Source organism: Danio aesculapii, chromosome 8 (assembly GCF_903798145.1).
Source record: "Danio aesculapii chromosome 8, fDanAes4.1, whole genome shotgun sequence".
Taxonomy (NCBI): domain Eukaryota; kingdom Metazoa; phylum Chordata; class Actinopteri; order Cypriniformes; family Danionidae; genus Danio; species Danio aesculapii.
The window spans coordinates 28,055,113-28,071,414 of NC_079442.1; the positions used below are offsets into that span (position 1 = coordinate 28,055,113).

The 16,302-nt window shown below is 30.6% G+C and overlaps 1 protein-coding gene across 2 annotated transcripts in view; it reads right to left on the bottom strand.

Annotated features, from left to right (window-relative positions):
- The window catches only part of slc38a5a (solute carrier family 38 member 5a), a 23,128-nt gene extending 8,579 nt beyond the window's left edge, over window positions 1–14,549 (bottom strand). Inside the window, exons 1-11 of one of the 2 annotated variants that reach the window (XM_056463574.1) lie at window positions 14,393–14,549; window positions 7,333–7,466; window positions 6,479–6,572; window positions 5,708–5,823; window positions 3,038–3,111; window positions 2,839–2,931; window positions 2,654–2,735; window positions 2,184–2,266; window positions 398–456; window positions 114–305; window positions 1–11 (exon numbers count right to left, since the gene is read on the bottom strand). The exon at window positions 1–11 is cut by the window's left edge and continues 69 nt beyond it. In XM_056463574.1, coding sequence (XP_056319549.1) covers window positions 1–11; window positions 114–305; window positions 398–456; window positions 2,184–2,266; window positions 2,654–2,735; window positions 2,839–2,931; window positions 3,038–3,111; window positions 5,708–5,823; window positions 6,479–6,572; window positions 7,333–7,397 — 869 coding nt within the window. In that variant the 5' untranslated portion in view covers window positions 7,398–7,466; window positions 14,393–14,549. Of the gene's footprint in view, window positions 12–113; window positions 306–397; window positions 457–2,183; window positions 2,267–2,653; window positions 2,736–2,838; window positions 2,932–3,037; window positions 3,112–5,707; window positions 5,824–6,478; window positions 6,573–7,332; window positions 7,467–10,739; window positions 10,848–14,392 lie in introns of those variants that run through there. The other variant, XM_056463575.1, reaches the window with a different exon arrangement.
- Between the last annotated feature and the right edge of the window lie 1,753 nt (window positions 14,550–16,302).

Genomic DNA, 16,302 nt, shown 5'->3' on the forward strand with positions numbered 1-16,302 from the left:
GTAAATGCAGTCTATGGTTAAAGAAAACATTAAATGATTAATTCACGGCATTTAAAGTAAGAAAAATAGGACATGTGACCAAAATGATCTGATTTGCAGCTCATATCTCTCACCTGTAGGTTGACAGTTAAAAGTTTGGCCTCGCATATTTCACTTGTGGAGTTGATTATGCTTATTTCGGTGGTGGAGTTCATTATGCTTATTTCAGTGGTAGAGTTTATTATGCTTGCATTAGGAAAAGTGCATTTTTTGCTGTGGTTGCTCTCAGAATCTATACCAGAATTGCTGAGACACTTATAGATCACCTAAGAAGACACAGTTAAGAAACTTGATTTATTTTGCCACAAATACACAGATTAATGTAGACTGGTATTCATATGTAGATGGTTAGACTTACAGATATGAGAAAGAAGACCATGCAGCTGAGGGAGAAGCCACTGGTGTACCCCAAATACCCTAAAATAAATGCATAAATACACAATTAATGGCTCTGTAATGTACACCTTCAACCTTCACTTAAAATCAATTTCAATTATTTTTATATTCAGCTGGTTAAGCTGTAATATAATATAATATAATATAATATAATATAATATAATATAATATAATATAATATAATATAATATAATATAATATAATAAAATATAATATAATATAATATAATAAAATAAAATATAATATAATATGATCTAATATAATATAATATAATATAATATAATATAATAAAATATAATATAATATAATAAAATATAATGTAATATAATATACTATACTATAATAAAATATAATATAATATAATATAATATAATATAATATAATATAATATAATATAATATAATATAATAAAATATAATATAATATAATATAATAAAATAAAATATAATATAATATGATCTAATATAATATAATATAATATAATATAATATGATAAAATATAATATAATATAATATAATATAATATAATATAATATAATATAATATAATATAATATAATAAAATATAATGTAATATAATATACTATAATATAATATAATAAAATATAATATAATATAATATAATATAATATAATATAATATAATATAATATAATATAATATGATATAATATAATATAATATAATATAATATAATATAATATAATATAATATAATATAATATAATATAATAAAATATAATGTAATATAATATACTATAATATAATATAATAAAATATAATATAATATAATATAATATAATATAATATAATATAATATAATATAATATAATATAATATAATATGATATAATATAATATAATATAATATAATATAATATAATATAATAAAATATAATGTAATATAATATACTATAATATAATATAATAAAATATAATATAATATAATATAATATAATATAATATAATATAATATAATAAAATATAATGTAATATAATATACTATAATATAATATAATATAATATAATAAAATAAAATATAATATAATATAATATAATATAATAAAATAAAATATAATATGATATAATATAATAAAATATACTATAATATAATATAATATAATATAATATAATATAATATAATATAATATAATATAATATAATATAATATAATATAATATAATATAATATGATAAAATATAATAATATAATATGATAAAATATAATAATATAATATAATATAATATAATAAAATATAATATGATAAAATATAATAATATAATATAATATAATATAATATAATATAATATAATATAATATAATATAATATAATATAATATAATATAATATAATATAATATAATATAATATGATATAATATAATAAAATATACTATAATATAATATAATATAATATAATATAATATAATATAATATAATATAATATAATATAATATAATATAATATAATATGATAAAATATAATAATATAATATGATAAAATATAATAATATAATATAATATAATATAATAAAATATAATATGATAAAATATAATAATATAATATAATATAATATAATATAATATAATATAATATAATATAATATAATATAATATAATATAATATAATATGATATAATATAATAAATATACTATAATATAATATAATATAATATAATATAATATAATATAATATAATATAATATAATATAATATAATATAATAAGCAAAATGAATGATGAAAGGAGTAACGTACCAAGTCTTTTCATAAGTGCCAGAGGGAAAATGATGCAGGCACTAACAATAATGATGAGGTATCTGCCATCTACATACCAATGACTGATGAAGAGCAAAAAAAAGAAGTCAAAAAAGAGTGAAAAGATGAGTTTGAGAAAAGAGTGGAGAATTCAGTTAAGAAGGTTTAAACGTCTGAGACCACTAGTGACAATAGTTAGATGTTTTAACACATTACAAAACATTCATGTGAAAAAAAAATTAACAGGATAACAAATTGATTGAAACATCCTCCAGTAATATTTAAGAAGGATCCATGTTGTGCCTCAAAATATTTCACAAGCCATTTTCTTATTTAAACAATGAAGAGAAAGAACCGATCAAATTTATTTTACATCATGCTGTTTCTTCCTTTCATCTGTTTCAGATTCCTAAAACTTTTAACATAGTCTCAAACATCTGAACCTATCAGCACTATTTGCCAGTACTCACCCAGAGTTGTCTGGCAGTCCCATGAGACCCTCAATAACATGAGGTAACTCTATCTTCACAATAAATAAATAACTTGACATTGCTGTTGGGTCAAAGAAAGAAAGCATTAACAGTTTTTCACTCGTGTTGTACTGAGTGGTAATCAATGGAATCAAAGTGTAATCATTTAATTACATATGCTGTACCTCCAATGTTGTGCAATGTTATAATACATGCTGCTAAAATTTTCCCGGGTGTACCAAATGCATGCTGCCCCAGCTGTTCATATGCACGGATGCCTAAAAAAACAAATAAACAAAATGGAAAGTTCAGATGCGGTTTTATCATATAATGCAATGTTGTTATGAATGTCTTTATGGACATAAAAGAGAAAATGTTTCTCACCAACCACTCCTGCACTCCTCAGAAGTAGGTGGATGGAGTAAGCAGAGAGCAAAGCAATGGTTATCAACAGAAATCTGAAGAAAAGAGACGATAATAATTAAACTAGGTAAACGACAACAGAAAAAACAACTTTACCACACTGTGTAAAGCAAATAGTTAAGTGACTAAACCCATTGACTTAAAAGCAACAAGTTGACAAAAAAAATAAAAGAGTAAACCTGGTTATAATTCATTTACTTAATCATTTAAAGCAACAGGTTTATGCCGGTGCAATAGCCTAGTAATTAGTGCGCCGACATATGGTGCAGTAGCATGTCAGGGCGTCCCGAGTTCGTATCCCGGCTCGGGGACATTTCCCTACCCTACCCCCCTCTCGCTCTCCAACTTTGCTTCCTGTCTCATTACTGTCCTATCTAAAAAAGGCCAATAATAAATCTTTTTTTTAAAAAAGCAACAGGTTTACTAAAGTCATAGCCTATCGTTTTAAAAGCAATGGGTTTGCTAATTTTTTTAAAATAAAACCAACTAATCACTTTACAATGCATGTAGATGTAAAGTGATAATTCACAGAAAACGAAATAATAATAATAATAATGATGAAGTTCTGCTAATATTTGCTAACTCGTGTCATTCCAAGGCTTTTTTTGTAGAACAAAAAAAGAAGATGTTTTGAGGAATGTTTTTGCCCATCCAATGAAATTCTTTGGGGATTAAAATAATATAAAATCCCATTGACCTTCATAGCATTAGCAAAATAATACATAAAAATATAACTTTTTCAAAGATCTTCATGTTATACAGTTTGGTCATCATAAATAAATAAATTATGACAGATGTTTCTCTCTTATAACCTGTGTTAATAGTCATTGAGTGAAATCTAATCCACAAAATGCCATCAACTCTTGCCTGTGTTATTCACAGATTGCCAGACTCATTGACCTCTTACTTAACTTTAAGATGTGCTAGTTTAGTCACGATTAGGTGACAAACTGTTTGATCAAGGATATTATCGTAAGTCGTCAAGGTGATTAGATGACAAACAAGACACAAATCTAAACTCTAATCTCATTAATGATGCATTAGACACGCTCAGAATACAAGAAACAACCACACCAACACTTGGGGGAAAAAAGGTCTATTTGGCAGAAAGTACACAAAATAAATGTTCAAGATACTTCAGCTGGTTAAAACTTCCACCTAGTGTCATTCAGTGGTATCTGCATATTGCATATTGTTGGACGTTTTGACTTGCAAAAATTATTTTTATTTTTTTTAATGCTAAGAAAGTATTCAAATGAACACTGCTAGCAAACAGTCTTTTGTCAAACAATGTTCTTTAAAAGTCTGTTTGAGGTGACAGGCAGACAGAGGCTTTAATTTGATTACAGCAGGCTATTTATAACCCTCTCAGGTCTGATCTGTCAGTACAGTCTGCATCAAATAGACACAGTGACGTTTAAGCTCCTGAGTCCCTCCTGAGTCACAAGGATTAGAAACCGTATACGTTCAATGAATGTTGTTGCTGTTTTTATAAAGAGTCTTGCTGTCACTCAGAAAAAAAGGTACAAGGTGCAAAACCCTTTGTAAACATACATCTTTGTATATTATTTATTTCTAAAAGGAATAGTTCACCTAAAAAAATGAAAATTTTTATTTTCATTTTTAGTTTATTAGTTTAATAGTTTCTTTCTTCTGTTGAACACAAAAGAAAGTCATTTGAAGAATGCTGGTTGCTGGCACCCAACAACTTCCTTAGTACAAAAGAAAATGTCTATGGAAGTCAATGCCAGCTTCATAATATCTTCTTTTGTGTTCAACAGAAGAAAGAGGTTTTGAATGAGTAAACTGAACTTCAACTCTGAAAACTGGACTGACACTGTTTCAATTTACTAGAACTTCTATGTTAAGCTGCTTTGACACAATCTACATTGTATAAGCACTATATAAATAAACATGAATTGAATTTAATTGAATTGAATTGAATGAGTGAATTAGGTTGAGCAAATGATAGATTTAAAAAATTTAAATAAAAATTTTTGAGTGAACTATCCCTTTAAAGGGTTCATATTGGCATTTTAAGGGTTCTTATTAGTATCTAAAGTGTACATATAATGAAATATATTATTATTAACTAACCCAAGTGACATCTTTTATTTCTGAAAGATTTGATCTGGAACAATGAAAGCGAAAGTATGAAAATGAAAGTACAATTTTTAGTGCTTGGTTTTTACCTAGCTCTTCCTAAAAACGTCCTCACCACCATCCCCCCTCAAAAAAATGCAAATATTTAACTTGCGTTGACTGAGCATTTGTAAGTCTGACTGTGTACGTGACCGAGCCATGCTGAAGTTTGTGTCTGAATGTAGATGGACACAAAGAAGCCTTGATGGTCAGTCAGAATGCACACACACATGTAAACGCAACACACGTATTCCCTCTCAAAATCCTTGAAAAGAAGGTGTGCTTTATGGAGCCCAAAAGAGGTGATTTTTCTCCTCTCTAGAACTGAAATGTAAATTGTAACTTTTGGACAAGTGCCAAGAACATTTTAAATTAAATGGGATTTATACATAGTACTTTCTTTTTGTTTATGATTTTTTTATTATATATATTATAGCACTATGGCATGAATCAGACTAAATGTGCATGCATAAGTGTAGTTTGACTTACACAAAAAGAATAATCCCGGTGTTGGCCATGGCATAAGCCAATCCCAGAATTCCACTGCCCATTATAGCATTGCTGAGGTTGAAAATTGACATTCCGAAAGAAGTCTTTCCCACAAACTGAAATGAAAGATGATTGATGAGTTACAGATGAGTACTTAATACTATTTAACTGTACAAAATGTCCATTCAATGTGTTTGTACATCAACTCGATTCATTTAAGGATGGAGTAGTTTTTCCTGATGTTATACAATACGCTCACAGAAATAAGGGTACAGGAGCTGTCACTGGGGCAGTATCTTTTCAAAAGATACATATATGTACCAAAAGAGTCCACTAGGTACCTAAAAGGTGTAAATATGTACCTATGAAAAGGTACTGCCCCAGTGACAGCTCCAGTACCTTTATTTCTGAGAGTGTATGGTTATCTGTGGTACAGGTACATCTATGTTCTGAGTCAACATTCCAACCTATTTTTACCAAGCTTTATCACTTTATTTGTAGTAAATCTGGGTAACACTTTGTTTTGATGGTCCATTTGAGTATTAGTAGACTGTCTGCTTAATATCTGTTGATGCTGCTTTTTCAACAGACATTTAACTGACTATAAGAAACTTTGCAAGGACGTCAACTTGCACTAACTCTAACCCTAACCCTAACAGTCTACTTATAATCTAATGCGTATTAGTTGGCATGTAGATGCAATGTAACTTAAATTCAACAAATGGACCATCAAAATAAAGTGTTACCTAAATCTGAAATGTAGATACTCACATCTGTAAACTGAGTCTCTGTCTTTCCATTGCTCTTGCTGTTGAGGAACTGGTCACCTTCTGCCATGTTTTCAAGGGCATCAAAGCTGGTAAATCTAAGGAAAATAAAAAAAAAATGTATGTATTGTAAAGTAACAATGTTATTTTTTAACTTGGAACTCTCTTCTGATGGAAATTATGACAAAATGCAGGAAATGACACAGCTATTGAATCACTTTTGACTGTGCAATTTACATATGATAAGATGCATAACAACATGGTTATACAAACAAACAAGTTTTCAAATGTAGTTAAGCAGTAAGTTTGTGAACAGGGGTCTCAAACACAAGTAAGGGTCACTGTCCAGATGGAAACATTTTCATTTGTTTTGGTTTTAAAAAGATTTAAACCAAAACCTAAAAAACAAAAAAAAAAAAACTAACGTAAAAAATGTCAAAAGCAAACAAAAATTGTTCCAAAAAAAGAAAATTAAAAACATAAAAAGCTCATTTTAATATTATTTATGTCATTTAAATATAAAGACAATATAATATCTAATATCCTAAAATAACACTGATTTAAATAGATTATAAAATACACAGTAAAAATGATATTAACGTCTGAGAAAAAAAAAACAATATGCAATAATATACACCAATTTTAGAGAACAGCTTTAATTGGTTCACAAGTTAAATATGCTGGAGATCTTTTCAAGCAAAGCTTTATTAAAAAGAAACAGTGTTTATAGACTGCAATAGTCTATGTCATGTCAAATGTGTGTGTTTTAAAGTATGAACTCCATTATATGATTTGGCAGAAAAAGGAAAACTAGAGGACATTTCTAAAGTAGTTCCTTATAACAGTGAGAAAACTTACTCGTTCTCCACATTCTTGATATCGCCATGACCATGGTGACCATTTGACATTTTCTCTAGGTCCATTTTTGGCTGTAGAATACTTAAAAATCCTCCGAAAACACTGTCTGTAAGCTCAAGCTCTGTGAACACAATCTAAAACACAGAAGACAAAAAAAAAGATTTTTGGATTAGTGATTAATTGAGAGTGAAATGAACTTATCATACAATTCTTTTTTGGGAAGAAGCAGTTTGAAAGTTTCAAATTAAATTGCTGACATGCAAAAATTTGTCCGTTAAATGTAACACATGATTCTCACTGCTTAATGTGCAGCAGGAGTGTACACTGTAAAAAAATCCTGGTTGCCTTAAATATTTAAGCTGAATCAAATTTACCATATGAGTCCATTGAACTTATATTATGTTAAACTGACTTAAAACAACTTGCGTAACTCATAAAATTAAGTTGGAACATGATTACCTTAGTTTAATAAGTTACAATGACCTTAAAACATATGCTGTCAGAACTAATTGATCATATATTTTTAAAGTGTGAACTTCACATGAATACACACCTATCAAAAAGACAAAAGAAAAAGCTAAATTTTGCCAATGAATGGAACGATTAGCCATGATATAAAACTGGTTTGAGAACTTGTGTGTTTCCTCTTTCATCTTCTAATTTACACTAATAGATTGTAGACAGCTCTGTTTTTAATCAGTAAAACTACACTGTAATTTAAACATGTGGGAGCTGCAATTAGATTCAACTTAAAGTCACTTGAGTATTATTTTTAATCTGACAACATAAAATATGTTCAGGCCTTTCTACAGTGTTTCATTAAAGGTCAATGTTAAAATATAAATAAATGGCAGAAATAGTTTGAGTAACAAGCTGTTCTAAATTCAGCAAATTACTATTTTCACACAGGTTTCCTGCACCCTTGCTTGATTGCTATTGATCAAGTAAATGGATAACCCCACCCTGAAATTCTTGCAATTGGCTGAGTCATTGTGGGTGTGTCAGCCTTTTGAAGTAATTACTTTGTGACCATTGAAAAGTATGCTCTTTTATGAGTACTGTGGATTTGGACATAACTTTTATTTCTCAATTTTTTGTTTATTATACAATAAGGAAGTATGCAATGTCGATCACAGCCTATAGGATTACTGAGTTTCTCCAAGTATTGGAGGCACAGACCTCTTTAGCTTAAATACACAGGGAATTGTTTTCATAGTGTTGCCATTATACAAACGTGCGTATGAATGATGCAGCATGTTTTGATAATACACACAATGCCAAGAACAGCATAACAGGCTTATTTTACAACGAGCTGCATGGCTGATGCAACATTTTGAGAACTTGCAATCTCTGCTCTCTCAGCATAACAAGGAAAGATTGTGAAAAATGTGCCAGTACTTGTAGGCCAGGAAATACTTAAGTCTTTATCTGTCCTTCAGAATACTGGCAGTTACTGTAATAGGAAAAAATGTCTTCATTCATTCAGCCCTTTATTTGGCTTTTCATGCAGAATTCCCTGAATAGTTTCATTCCTACCAAAAGCTTGCCAAGCACAGCTGCTCAGTGTTTAGTGGTCGAACTATCCAGAATATGTTAGTGACTATATAAAACGAAAACTTTTTTTCATAATAAGTCCCATTACACTGCATTTAGGACCACCGTCATGCTCTTTACAATCTGTTATGCGCTTGTTTAAAATAAGTTAGACATGACAGGACATGTACAGTTAAAGTCAAAATTATTAGCCCTTCTGTGAAATATTTCTTTTTATATATTTCTCAAATTATATTTAATGAAGCAAAGAAATTTTCACAGTGTTTCTGAAAATATTTTTTCTTCTAGAGAAAGAATTCTCTATATTTGTTTTATTTTGGCTAGAATAAAAACAGTTTTTGAACCATTTAAAGGTCAATTTTATTTGGTCTTTCATGCAGAATTCTCTGAATAGTTTCATTCCTACCAAAAGCTTGCTGAGCACAGCAGCTCAGAGTTTAGTGGTCAAACTATCCAGAATATGTTAGTGACTACATAAAACGAAAACTTTTTTTCATAAGTCCCATTACACTGCATTTAGGACCACCGTCATGCTCTTTACAATCTGTTATGCGCTAGTTTAAAGTAAGTTAGAGATGACAGGACATGTACAGTTAAAGTCAAAATTAATAGCCCTTCTGTGAAATATTTCTTTTTTATATATTTCTCAAGTAATATTTAATGGAGCAAAGACATTTTCACAGTATTTCCGATAATATTTTTCCTTTTAGAGAAAGAATTCTCTATTTGTTTTATATTTTGCTAGAATAAAAACAGTTTTTAAACCATTTTAAGGTCAATATTTATTTGGCCTTTCAAGCAGAATTGCCCGAATAGTTTTACTCCTACCAAAAGCTTGCAGATTATAGCAGCTCAGTGTTTAGTGATCAAACTATCCAGAATATGTTAGTGACTATATAAAACGAAAACTTTTTTTTCATAATAAGTCCCATTACATTGCATTTATAACTGCCTTCATACACTTTACAATCTGTTATGTGCGTGTTTAAAGGGAATTTGAGACGACGGACATGTACGGTTAAAGTCAAAATTATTAGCCCTCCTGTGAAATATATATTTTTAAATATTTCTCAAGTGATATTTAATGGAGCAAAGATATTTTCACAGTATTTGCAATAATATTTTTTCTTCTAGAGAAAGTCCTAATAGTTTTATTTTGGCTAGAATAAAAATAATTTATAAACCATTTGAAGGTCAATATTATTAGCCTTCTTAAGCTATATTTTTTCCGATTATCTACAGAGTAAACCACTGTTATACAATGACTTGCCTATACACTTACTTGCCTAGTTAACCTAATTTAACCTGGTTAAGCCTTTATTGCACTTTAAGCTGAAAACTAGTATCTTAAAACAGCTAGTAAAATAGTATCTACTGTCATCATTGCAAAGATAAAATAAATGAGTTATTAAAACTATTATGTTTACAAAGGTGTTAAAAAAAATCTTCTTTCTGTTAAACAGAAATTGTGTAAAAAATAATTCAGGAGGGCTAATAATTCAGGAGGGCTAATAATTCAACTGTACGTTTCAAGTAAAGCCTACTTAGACAGCATTCCATCACCGAATGTTAGTAGCTGTTGGGTCGTAAAGCAAAAACTAAAGAGGTTAATGCAACATTTACTCTTCACAAACCATCTTCTCTCTGCCAAAAAAATCAGCTGCTCTGAAATAATGAATAAAACACACAACAGAAGCAAAAGAAGTTAAGCCTGTGAGGCAATGCTCGGCCAAATGACGCTTGTCTGATACAAGACTTTATCTGTATTGAAACAGAATCAACCTCCACCCTATTTAAACACACACACACAGGCTTGTATTCCAGCTGAAAGTGAATGTTGAGGAAGTACTCACCACTGAGATAAACAAAAAACCTTGTCAAAGCTAAAAGTACAGGTGTCCTAAGCTCAGAGTGTCTTGGTTCATTTGTTTTTGTTTCAGTGTTGCCGTAGTGAACGTGTCCAGCTTGTGTGAGTCCTCACCTGTGTCCTGAGGCGAGGATGGGGGAGGAGGAGATTAACTCCTGTATATAGAGGATGAGTGGACATGTGTGTGTCTGTGTTTAAGGACACACTCGCATGAGTCTGCTGTCTCAACACACTTTTGTAAGTTTAATACGGTAAATTTGCAGAGTTTATGCTTGAATGTGAATTATTACTAAAAGACATTTAGGTATTAGAGCACTTAAGAAAGGCCATTGCCAGGGTGGAAACGTATTAACATTTTGGGCGGGATTGTTTAATATGGGAGGGGTGTCAAGTTGGACAAGGTGTTATAAAGTAGGTGGGAGAAGGCATTAAGGGATTTTGTGTGTGTGTAAGTGCACATGTGTGTCTGTTGTAAGTAATGAGATTAAGAGATCAGGTCTTTTTTAACGTCATCTGTGTGCACTTACTATGAAGCACATGCAACGACTAAAATAACAATATTAGATAATACACTCTTTGCTTACATTATTATTATTAGCTAGATGTATTTAGATGTATTGTTAGTAGAGCTCAAGCCTTGTTCTATTGTCAAAAAGTCCAAGTAAAATCTCAAATCCCTCTTGACAGTCTCCTCTATTGTGCAGGTTTTTTGTTTTTTGTTTATGCTGTACATTATTTTTGCTCTATAATTTGTTTCTAAAGAAATTGTGTGCAATTTAACTGATTATGTGGATTATTGTAATGTTTAAAACAATTATTATCTTTAAAATTAGTTATTAAAAAATTTGAAAGACATAGGCAAATCTTTGTGTAAACGGGACATTTCCATAAACCTTCCCTGTATTGAAAAAGGTGCAACTATTAATTTGCTACATATTTTATTTTTTATTCTACATTTTCTCTCTATATATACACATTTGTGAACTGGTTTATCTCTTTTTGTTTGCAATAAAGGAATATTTCTGATCATCAAGAATGCATTTACGTCACCTGTCTCTCAATGATCTTTGTTATATAATAGACAATCCAACTAAAATCTAAAATTCCTTTAACAACTTTCTATTTTGTGCATGTTTTTGATTAATGTTCATAGAACATATTGTTTTAATGCTTTTTTTTTTTTAAAGAAAGTGTGTGAGATTTTACCTGATTCTAATATTTAATAGAATTATTATTTCCATTATCAGAATCACAATCAGAATCAGAAAGAGCTTTATTGCCAGGTATGTTCACACATACGAGGAATTTGTTTTCGTGACAGAGCTTCTACAGTGCAACAGGATTACAGAGACAGGACAAAAAACAGATAATAAATATATTTTTAAAAAAAATAGAAGTAGTGAGTGCAAATATACAGATTGACAAGTGTATGTACATGTTTATTACTATATACAACGTTATATGTGCAGCTGTTATGTGCAAATTGGCATGTAAAGTGTGTTGTTGAATAAGTGTATATGTGTATAAAAGTGTATAGCAAGTAGTGATGTTGATTTCGCAATTATTATCATCAAGTGTTCATGAGATGGATTGCCTGAGGGAAGAAACTGTTTCTGTGTCGGGCTGTTCTGGTGCGCAGTGCTCTGTAGCGTCGACCAGAAGATAAAAGTTCAAAGAGGCAGTGTGCTGGGTGTGAGGGGTCCAGAGTGATTTTTGGCAGTCCTTCTGCTCGCTCTGGATAAGTACAGTTCTTGGGGAGTAGGAAGGGTTGTACCAGTGATTCGCTCAGCAGTCCGAACTATTCGACGTAGTCTTTGGAGGTCATATTTAGTAGCTGAGCTAAACCACAGTTATTGATGTGCATTATGTTCAAATCGGCTATTAAAGGACTATTAAAAAAAAAATTAATTAAAGAAGTAAGTACATTTTTGTGTAAATGGGACATTTCCATAAACTTTGCCTGTAATAAAGAAGGTCGACAATTATTTGCTACATATTTTATTTATATATTCTACATCTTCTCTATATATTCACATTTTTGACCTAGTTTGTCTCTTTTTGTTTGAAGTTCTTGCAATAAAGGAATATTTTTGATCATCACTATGTGAAATAAGCTCTTGGGCAAAGTAATTGACTGCTAAAAATCATGAACCATGTCATAAAGTAAATATTTGGCTGGCCAAATGGAAGCATAGGTTTGATGGAAAGGGAAATTATACCTTTGAAAGTGTTTACTTTTGCTTAATCCAGTGAGATCAACATATCACGCACATTTTGAACAGTATAACAAGAAAGGCTTAGTAAAAAATAAGCATATTCATAGTGACCGGCACATTAATCTGGAAAAAAGTAAAGGTATTTAAGCTCAGTAGTGTTTAGATGAACCAACCATTAGTTTATATAAGGACTGCACAAGTATACATTTTTAAAAAGAAATATTATAAAGATTTTTAGACATTGAAAGACAGTATTTCACAAACATCCCTAAGGCGTCTTGCCAGTGTTTGCAGACGTGGCCATTTGGTGTTTGCTTTATGCTATAATAAAAAGAATAATATTAAAAATGTCAGGAAACTTTTACACAAAGATAAGCGTAAGATAGGAACTAGTCACTATTCGCATGGTTAGTCATATCCATGTGGCCTTCGCTCACAAAATACTTCTGCTGCAGTGCATTGTGGGTAAAACAAAGGTTTCCACAGGAGAATAACTCAAGATCATCTAATGGCCAGTATGCTTAATATATGTCATGTGTCCTTTTACTTGTCGAAATCATGTGAAATTCTAAGAAATTCAGCTGAACACTGTCAGTGATCCAGCTCAAGATGCACACTATCATATCTGACAAAAACAGGCTCTCCAGGAAAAGCGTCTAACAGCGTTTATCATCTGATACTGCTAAACCGGTTATAAAGAGATGTGACGCCTTCTTGACGTTACACACCTATGTGACAAAGTGGAAGAACGCTGAGTATGACGTATTTTACCAGGGTAATCTCTTTTAAAGCTCTGACTGCATGTGTAAATAATAAATGTGAGTGGTTTAGTCAAATGTGGTATAGATTGTATAATATTTAACCCTATTCCATTCATCACTTCAACCTCACTTAACTCCACATCCTAAATACAGCACATGTCAGTCTGTAGTTGGTTTCAGAGTAGAGAAAAGGCTGATTAAATTATAATCCATATCAACAATGTGTGTCACTGTGACAATAAATACTCATAAATAAATATTTAAATGATTTAGGAGTTATTTTAAGTCTAAATATATGTATAGTAGACTTGTGTTCAATCACTCTACGTAGTTGTCTACAATTAAGTGAGAAAAACATACAGTTATTCTCCTATGACTAAATGTAGTGTAAAGACACATGTGAAGCGAAAGACAATTGTGTGATTGTTCTCTATCATGAATTATTGCCGCTTTCGTCTGTATCTGCCATGTGCCACATGGTCTCCACACTTCCTTCTGACGTAGCTGAGGGGAGACCTTGTGAATGGTGCTTACAGTTAAGCAAGAAATGAATGAATTATCAACTAGTGAGTCTGTATGAAGAAACTAACAACTGTCAATTACATTGTTTTGTATTGACATACCACTGAGAGAACATTTCAGAGATAATAAAGTCTTCTTACCTTTTGGACGCTTCAGCAACTAATCTTCAGTGTAGTCAACATATAGATCTTCCAGGATGTGTATACAGAGAAAGCGAATGATTATTTTGATTCTCCTAGATAGTTCTTGAGTATATCATCTAACAGGCAGATGGAAAAAGAGAGACTGAGAGACAGAAACGTGATGGCGGGTAAAGGAACTTGAAAAAGGATGTAAGCCCCACCTTCATTTAAGAAGAAAGAGCGGGACTTCCAGTTTGTCCCGCCCTAGGAAACTGTGTTGTAAATCACACATTACTTTTTGTTTGTATGTAGCTGAGGTGTGAGGGAAAAATGTTGCTTGGTGCTTTGTGGTTGGGGTTAGGGTTAGTCTGCTGTTATAGTTAGGTAATGAAGGTTATGATGTTGTTGACATTTTTCTCAGTATAGTTAGCATACTTGCTTGGTTTTTGGAAGGCAAAACAGTGAAGGAATGTTCATGCGCCTGCTGTGGAATTTCAACAGAGCTAATTTTCTTGGCTTTTGTCAGACGTCATGAAGACGTGTCAGTTTTCAGCTGTTTCTATGTTGTTTTGTGCCTTTTAAAACATAAATCTGTTACTTGTTCAGTTTAGCCAGCTGTTCATGTATACCAGCGTTTCTGCAGGTTTTTTCAAGTCAAATTAAGACTTTTTAAGACTCTTTTAAGACCACTATGAATGAAATTTTAGACTTATACAGGGCTAAACATTTAGGAATTTTTCTAATGGCCCAGTTACGGCAGTAAATAGTTTTTGTATAAATAGAAGATTATGTAAAGGGATGTGTTGTGTAATTTTCTTTCACCAATTAGGGAATTTAATTTGGAGTGTTTCCTTTAAACATGTCTTAACAGCTGTTTTGAATTGCATTTTTTTTGCAATAAAAACTTTGTTGTGTTGTGTGTCAGCCCGATTGCGTAGCTTTACCTGGACGTAAATTAAGACCTGTTTAAAATGATTTAAGACCCACAACACAATATTTCAGTGAATCTAAGACTTTTTAAGGCCTACAATTTTGCTTTTGAAATTTAAGACTTTTTTGTTAGACTTTTTAGGACTCCGTGGACACCCTGGTATACAAACCTTTTGTGATTTGTACTCAACAAATTTATTCAAACTACTGTAGCATCAGTTTTTGCTAAATCATTTTTCAGGGAAGTTGCTACAAACTGGACAACTTGTTGCTAAAAGTTGATAAGTGACATTGTGATGTAATTGCATGACAATGCCATTATGTATTATCACAATGAAATTTTGGGTAAAATATGAAACAAGATTAATGGAAAAAATCTGATTTGAAATCTCAATTTTATCACATTTTATGCTTATTTTAAGTAGATTCTGAACAACCCATAGTTTTATTCAAGTACTCCAAGTACACAATACTGTAAGTATAAACAATAGAAACATGAACAGTGTGTTTTTCTGGTTACATGTTCCATTGGATTTTGGAGTTACAAGAAATCCTTGTGAAATGAACAATCTTATTGTGGGGGAAATGACCAGTAGGCTCACCGTTTCTTACTGAACTTTCAACTGAATTGTTGTAACAAGCTAACAACAAGATGCATCACACATATTTTATAGAACAATTACGGCTGCTTACGTAACATGATGTGTGTGTACAGTAGGCCTACTGCTTGCCATCTTCATCTCTCTCTCTCAGGGTCGATGGGTTGCTTGGCTGACGTTCAGCTCTACTCTTTTTTTGCGTAATTTAGAGGTAATTTTGTGACTGTTTTTCATTCGGGTGAGTAAAAAAGTTGGTAAAAGTTGTCAAATAATTTTGAATTGACTACATTTTTAGCCTGGAGAGTGATAAAGAAGTTGCCAAATCTAACAATAAAATTGCTAAATTGTAAACGGTTGCATCTATTGCAGACTTGTTTGTATAGTTTAGCAGCTCCCTCA